The following is a 7,640-nucleotide window of genomic DNA, read 5'->3' on the forward strand; positions in this document are numbered from 1 at the left end:
AGAAGCTAGGCAAAAATGATGCGAGTACAATAGGTACTCTGATGTTAATATCTTTGAACACGATTGAAACTAATTTGGGATAAATGGATGGTGAAGAAATGTTTGTTTAATCTGCAAATGTAAGTTCATATGCATACCTCGCAGAACGTGTTAAGAGGATGTCACTTATCTCTCCCCCTCCCTTTGAAATCTAATGGTTCATCCCTAAAGGCTACCACGATGTTAACGTCAACCTTGCCATACGTGCTCTTCTTGACTATAACGTCTCAGACCTAGGCTAAGTAAAGTCAGTATGTCTCTCCCGGAGTATTACTACCCTGCATGCCAGGGTGGCGCAGTCCTCAAATGTTTTCTGCTTCCACTATCAGGAAACAACTTAATTTGTTTTATTTTTTATTACTCAAAAAGAAAACGTTACAGAGACAGGATAAGAAAACAAGAAAGGAAAAGGCAACTAATCAAAGAATGAAAAATATCGTCTAGTCTGACTAAAATGTTTCATAATATTTTCTACCTTGATAGGACAAAATATCGATAGCGCAATAGTAAACTTCTCCAGAGTAACATGATGAAACTTGCCCTCAGATTTGATAATGACCTTGTGCATACGCTATTCAAAATGCGAAAATGTCTATTAAATCGCGTAGAACTATTCTGTAAAAATATGTTATCTCCATATTTGGGGACGGTCTTCTGCTGGAGGGGGATTTCAGTTTATCATGTGACCGGGAAATATTATCCTATCACACTAATATTTAACTTTTCTCACGATCTAATGTGCCCTGCAGTGATAGCCTTTTGTTTGCATGTGTTACACATTGTGACGCAGGAATTCGTGTATGCGTGTGTTCCGTTTCAACACTCTGATAGTAATTGATATGTGCTTGATATATATTTTATTATCAGAGCATGTTGTGAGTTAGTGAAGCTTGTGGTTATATTCATCTTGATGTCATCTGTATCACACACTATCAAGCTGGAGTTCGCGGCGACCAATCCGTTGCAAAACTTATTCTTACTAACGTGTGTAGTTTAGCACAGTCTCTCAAGGGATGTCAAACGGCGTGTTGTGCTGAAGCAGTCATCGGGCCCAACATACCGAAAGCCAATAGAAAAAGAAGAGACATGATAAGCTGAAGTACACACAGAGTCCACCACTATCAGATGTGAATATTTGCAGTTGCGATCATAAAAGAACAGGTAAAACAATGATATACGGTACATACACACTCACATCACTGCAACACTGGTATTAGGTGTATGCCGAACGGTAAAGGGAACAACAATGGAGGATATATACATTATCACTAAAGCTATTAACTTTGGTGTATGCATATTAATGATGTGCTTGATTTGCGCCACTGCTTCAGCGGAAGCGGCATGTAAAGTTTTCCAGACAACTCGTGTCGACTGCGCATACAGAGATTTGACTGCTGTACCATCGAATTTGCCATCATCAACAACACACCTGGATCTCTCTTATAACTTCATCCCGAGTCTTACACCAGGTTGCTTTGAAAATCTGAACTCATTGGAAGAGCTGACTATGTATTTTTCTGGAGATCTGATTATTGATGCGGATGCATTCACAGGACTACAAATGTTGCGGTCGCTGATATTCCGAGTCCTGGCAATGGCTACATAACATTCGGTAATGGAAGGTTGAAAGAATTGCCCAGTCTGAAAACACTTGAGTTTCCAATCAAGACTTTCTTGAACACGCCAGATGATCTGTTGTCCAATCTCAAGAATTTATCGAAGCTTAAAATAAGTATAACCCATCATACGACGGGAACCAGTATTCTATCTTTCTACCATCGTCACTGTTTCGAGGCCTGGGAAATCTAGAAGAACTCACTGTCATTGGCCCTCTGGGCTGGTTTTCGGTGAACTTTCAAGTGTATCATTCAAGGATCTAGGAAGGCTTAAAGCGTACATTTTGACGTATATCATCTGGGATGCGGTGATCTTGAAAAACTTTCTACTTTAAGAAACATTGAAAATATACGTATCAATCAAATTAGGATAGAAAAAGTCTGTAATCTAGATTACTCACAGTTTCCACGACTCAAAACAGTCCAACTCAGCAAAATGCGCATGGATGATCAATTTCAAATATTTGATTGGTCGAGAGACTGTTCACATGATTTACTTGTTTCCTTGAACTGGTACAATAACGAACAGCGAGCCAAGACACTACATGTACCTCGTTTTTGGCCAGGTAAGATTTCAAATGTAAGTATTACGAGTACAAAGAGGGGTGGCCAATCACTTGCGTGCATTCTAAATGGTCTTCGGAACGTCACCATCAGATCCCTTGTAATGTTTTACTTACTGGATAGAACGAAAAGACACAATCTCACGCAGACAACTTTTGAAAGTGTTGCTGGAAGTACGTACAAGAGATGTCTTTAAAAACGGAAAACTTTGGTAGAATTGCTTCAAACACCTTTCACTGGCTTACACAACTCAAAACGTTGCATTTGAGCAGTTGTAACCTAGACGATGATGCTTTCGTATCATTGAATGGCCCTATGACTTTGACAACAATACATTTCCGTGACAACAAATTTCAAAATTTTACAAAGCTAATAGCTGCACTGTCAAAACTTGTCAATCTGAGGAATATTGATGCTAGCTTTAACATGTTTAACGGGAAAATCCCTGAATATGCTTTTCGAAGGCACCAATCGCTAACTTTTATCAATCTAAGAAATAACAAGTTTAATTTTATCGAACAAAAGAGTTTTGGTTCACTTTCAAAATTGCAATATTTGGACTTATCCAACAACAGGATAAAAATGGTGTCAAGCGGGGCATTCTATGCCCTAAAAACCTTAACGACACTCTCATTTGTAGGTAACAGTTTGCTTCATCAAGGGGAATTTGAAATGAGCAACTATCAATTAAACAATTTCAGCAGCCTCACCACGCTGACTTTAGGCTCTAGGGCGTTCCAAAATATTGGTCTACCAAATAGCCCCCACCTTGAAAGTCTACACATAGCAAATGGTCAACTCCCATGCTGTGTAAAATTATTCCGCGAAAACGTTCGACTTGAGTATTTGACACTTTTAGAAATACAAAATGTCGATTTCATCAGCCATAATGAAATGGGAGCAATAGTCAATACTGACGTGATAAATGTACAACCCCGGCAATGTCTAAGATTTCTTCGACTACCAAATAACAATTTTAAGCATCTCAACTTCACAAGTTTGAACGAGTTTCAAAACCTTGAGGAATTGCTATTGACTAATAACCAATTGTCCTTTATTCATGGTGTACCTAATAAGTTAAATAAGCTGGCAAGTTTGGATTTGTCAAGCAATTTAATCACAGTTTTGTCACCTGAAATAGTTACTCTTCTTCCCTCGTTGAGATCGTTAAAAGTTTATGATAATCCTTTCGACTGCACTTGTAAAATGAAACCGTTTACGGATTGGCTGAGAAAGGATCAAAATGTCAATGTTTATCACGGTGGTACTCGACGCAAGCAAAACACTTGTTCCTTACCTCGAGCACAATATGGTGTATCGATAGATTTAATTGAACTAGGTTTGGAATGCAATTTAGTATTTATGATTTCATTACCGTTGACATGTTTCATAGTTGTAGTGGTAATTATAGCGGCATTGGTAAAGCGGTTTCACTGGCGCACGCACTTGGCTTACTTCCTCTTTAAACTGAGACCGGGTGGATATAATCTCCAAATCAATGACGAGGAACAAGCACAGAATAAAAAATATGACGCATTTGTTGTTTACAACCAACATGACAGCGATTGGGTCATACATGAATTGGTTCCCCATCTGGAGAACATTGATCCGCCTAATTTCAAACTATGCATACATGAACGGGATTTCATACCCGGTAATGATATTTTTGAGAATGTTCTTGACAGTATCGAGCAGAGCAAGAAAACCATGCTGATACTGTCTCCAGATTTTGCTGCAAGTGAATGGTGTTACTTTGAAACGAGAATGGTGCATAGGTGTTTAATCGAAGAGAAACGAGATATCATTATCATGGTATCACTGAAAAGAATCCCTGATGATGAAATGCCTCGTATTTTACGTAACATCCTGCTGATCAAAAACTACCTGGAGTGGCCTGAAAATGAAATAGGTCGAAAGCTGTTCTGGGAAAAGTTGAAAGTCGCACTGAGATCAGACTGTAAAGCAAAACGAGTGCCTGACCTATAAGTACATGGAAGTGATTTCTATTATTAAAATGATGTAAGGCTGTGTTCACTAATGGAGGGGGGGGGGACTGGAGGGATCGCGATTGAAATCTTATTTTCTGGATTCCCCTTAAGGTTCCAAGACAAGAAATGGAACTTTTTAAACTAACAATGTTCTAGTGTCTAATGAGCTCAGAAACCCTGTAAATTATATATTTTCAGAAAGCCTAAATATAGGGGACCATTTTGGTCACCATAGTGCCACCATTGTTTACATAGCTATCACGTAATAGGTAATTTGCAAAACCTTTCAAAAGTCGGTTTTCCCTCTGTTTTGTTTCAATGCTTTGAGATATGTGGCTGAAATTTGTGTGAGTTCAAGCTGTTTTTAAGATCTTTCAATGTGTATCTTAGAATTTTTTTAAACCTTCTTGAAACAATTTTATGCCAGAAAAAGTTCCAGAGAGGTGAATTTAACCGTAGTTGGTTTCTTTAAAATTGTGCTCCAAAAACACCAAATAAGATATACTGTGGAAGAGCATTGTGAAAGCTAGCATTCCAGCAAGTTTGAGTCAGATATTTTTGGGTATTGAGACAAAACATAGGGAAAACCGATTTTTGAAAGGTTATACAAATTACCTGTCACATGATAGTTATGTAAACAATGATGACACTGTGGCTACCAAAATATTTTCCTATATCTAGGCTTTCAGAAAATATATACTTTACAGGGGTTCTGGGCTTATTAGCCATTAGAGAATTGTTAGATTGAAAAGGTCAATTTCTTGTCTTGGAACCTTAATATCCAAACAAGTCCCCCGTTAATATGGTCAAAATTGTTCAAGTCTCGCCAAATATTATCATATTGCCGCATATTTATTAGAGATGTACGCAAAGTAAAGCTAAATTTGTATTGGGAAATCCTGCTCACATGTACAGTTATTCGACACTGCCTGTTACAAGCAATTTGTTGAGCCATGTTCTGTATTTGATATGTTGCATAAATATATTGAAAAAAATTATCAACAGTACTGTTGCAGCTTCTGCCCCATTATTAGTATATATATTTGGGGGTTTTTTTACGAAATATCGTACATGTTTAAACTTTTTTCGAGATAAAATTCATGTAATGGGATAAAATCGTTCTAGACTTTGTTGAATTATTGATAACATTAGAATAATTAGATTCATTTTTTAATGAATTGCCTACAAAACCTTGGAATTGGAAAATGGAAAAAGTAAAGGGCAACCAAATATATTTCAGATCCCTCTAGGTAGAGCAAAACTTTCAAGTAACCCCTCAAAAAACCTTGATTTTCAAATCCCGCTGAATTCCTCCAGCCCCCTCACCGTCTTTTTTGTGAATGCAGCCTAATATCCTGTTTCAAAACGGACGGAAATGTAATGTGAAAATAGTTATCAATAATTAAACATAGCACTCCCACAATACAACTGAACCGTTTCAATAATCATCATGACACGAATCTTATTTTCATCATTTAAAAATTCATGATTTCTTCATCGCCAATTTTGTACGATAATGCTTGAAGCGTTCAATTCACATATTTTGGCAACGTGTCAAGGTGAAGGGCGTATATTTGCACATCAAAAGTATTGTACTGCCTTTTTAGACACATTTTAATCGCTGACACTTTTCATTTATAGACTTTTTTTAATTTAGCAGACAACGTAGTTTGATGTAAAACCCTTGTTGTTTTAAAATTGAGAAGTTGTAGATATCGAGAGTCATTTAGCATTTTCCAGTGAACAATTCGTATTTCAAAGGTTGGTGTTGATTTTAATCTATTTTCCCAGTTGCATCGTATACATGTGGTACCTTTTCGTGTACTGTAATCTTTGGTAGAGTTTCACTAAAATATTCGCCAAATGAAAGCCATAATTTATCACGTTGGAGTGTGCTTTGTACACTCTAATATCATTCATGATGTCAGCAAATGGCGCTCTTTAACCGTTGGTGGATATTAAACATAATGTTCTAGAGTTCTAGATTTTTTTATCTAAATGAATTGATTTGTCTTGCTTTGCCAGTTTATATCGATGATTATAATACAGCATATTTGTAAAGGATTTCTATTAGACCATGTGTGCAATAAATAAATATAGCGTTAAAGTGAAGTGCAATATTATAATTGGTTTGTGGCTTTCGATACTCACTGTGTAATTGTGTTTTACCAATGAAAAGGTGCATGGGGAGAGAGAGAGAGAGAGAGAGAGAGAGAGAGAGAGAGAGAGAGACAGACAGACAGACAGACAGAAGGAGAGACAGAAGGAGAGACAGAGAGACTTACATTAACTGACGAATAAACGTCAAAATTAAATGAGGAAATATCGGTAATATACAAAAGTTGACAAGAGATCAGCAAGTCAAGCAGTGAAACATATTCAAAAAAGTTACAAAAACGAAAGGCCGAAGAAAGATATCTAATGCAGCACAACCAATTGACTAATCTCCTAGTAAATAACTGGTATTTTGATCACTTCATATGAAATGCAAAAATCCACCACGTCAAAATTCAGTGTAAGCTTACAGATCCATGTGACATGTCCTTGTAGCAGATAAATTAGATTTCATACAAAGCATTGCCTTTTGTAATATGTCTAGGTAAACGTTTGGTAGAATTTCAGATTCGTTTTGACAGTAATTGGCGACATAAAACGTTGGGATATAGGGTAAGTGTTGGTCCTATTTCATGAGAACTATAAAAGATATTGCATATTGAAATATATCATTTTAAAGGAGAATAAATAACCTTTCTAATGATAGCATATAAGCTAGGCCATGTTAAACAGTAAGCTCATCAGATGACTTACAAGAAAACAGATCTGAGAAAAATGAATGTGGGTCGCAAAATCGTGATTTTGCGGTACCCTTCAAACCAGACCGTAACAGCTGTTGAGTCCCAATTTTTTTTCTGTTAAAATTCCATTTCTTATTCTAGGGATCTCAAGGCTTCTGAAAAATAGAGGTTAGTTATCCTGCGGGGTGGGGTGCACGTAGACGCCCTCTCTAGCCCACGGCCTAATAGATTGATAGTGATGCTTATTGTATCAGTAAGACAAGGAGGCAAAGACAATTTTCTAAAATATACGTCTTAGCAAAATTATATCAAAATTATGTCATAGAAAAATATTTAAAAAGTTAATTTATAGAAATAGACAGTCATCAACAGTCATTTACTTTAAGGAGAAAATGACAATATGACACTGTAGGCGCGTTTAAAGTCCTTTTAAAACTGCGCATTAGTTCATTGCATACCAATACAATTCTCATTCACGATATACCAGTATAGCAAAACTTGCCAGTTTAGTGACTAGAGACAATGCTCCATGGTAAATACCCAATTTTGACATTCATTTTCGTCTTCAGCACAATTCAATTAGTAAATGACATCCATAAATCTGTTTGATTTGCTTCATTGGAAGGAATCCTCAGTTA

At 36.7% G+C, this 7,640-nt stretch overlaps 1 protein-coding gene across 1 annotated transcript; it reads left to right on the forward strand.

Moving 5' to 3' along the window:
- Positions 1-2,424: 2,424 nt before the first annotated feature.
- LOC139117666 (toll-like receptor 2) lies at positions 2,425-4,205 on the forward strand. Its single transcript, XM_070680907.1, has one exon. The coding sequence runs from the start codon at positions 2,535-2,537 to the stop codon at positions 4,203-4,205; it is 1,671 nt and encodes a 556-aa protein (XP_070537008.1). The 5' UTR covers positions 2,425-2,534.
- The last annotated feature ends 3,435 nt before the right edge of the window (positions 4,206-7,640 follow it).

Source organism: Ptychodera flava, chromosome 18, assembly GCF_041260155.1.
Source record: "Ptychodera flava strain L36383 chromosome 18, AS_Pfla_20210202, whole genome shotgun sequence".
NCBI classification, from domain to species: domain Eukaryota; kingdom Metazoa; phylum Hemichordata; class Enteropneusta; family Ptychoderidae; genus Ptychodera; species Ptychodera flava.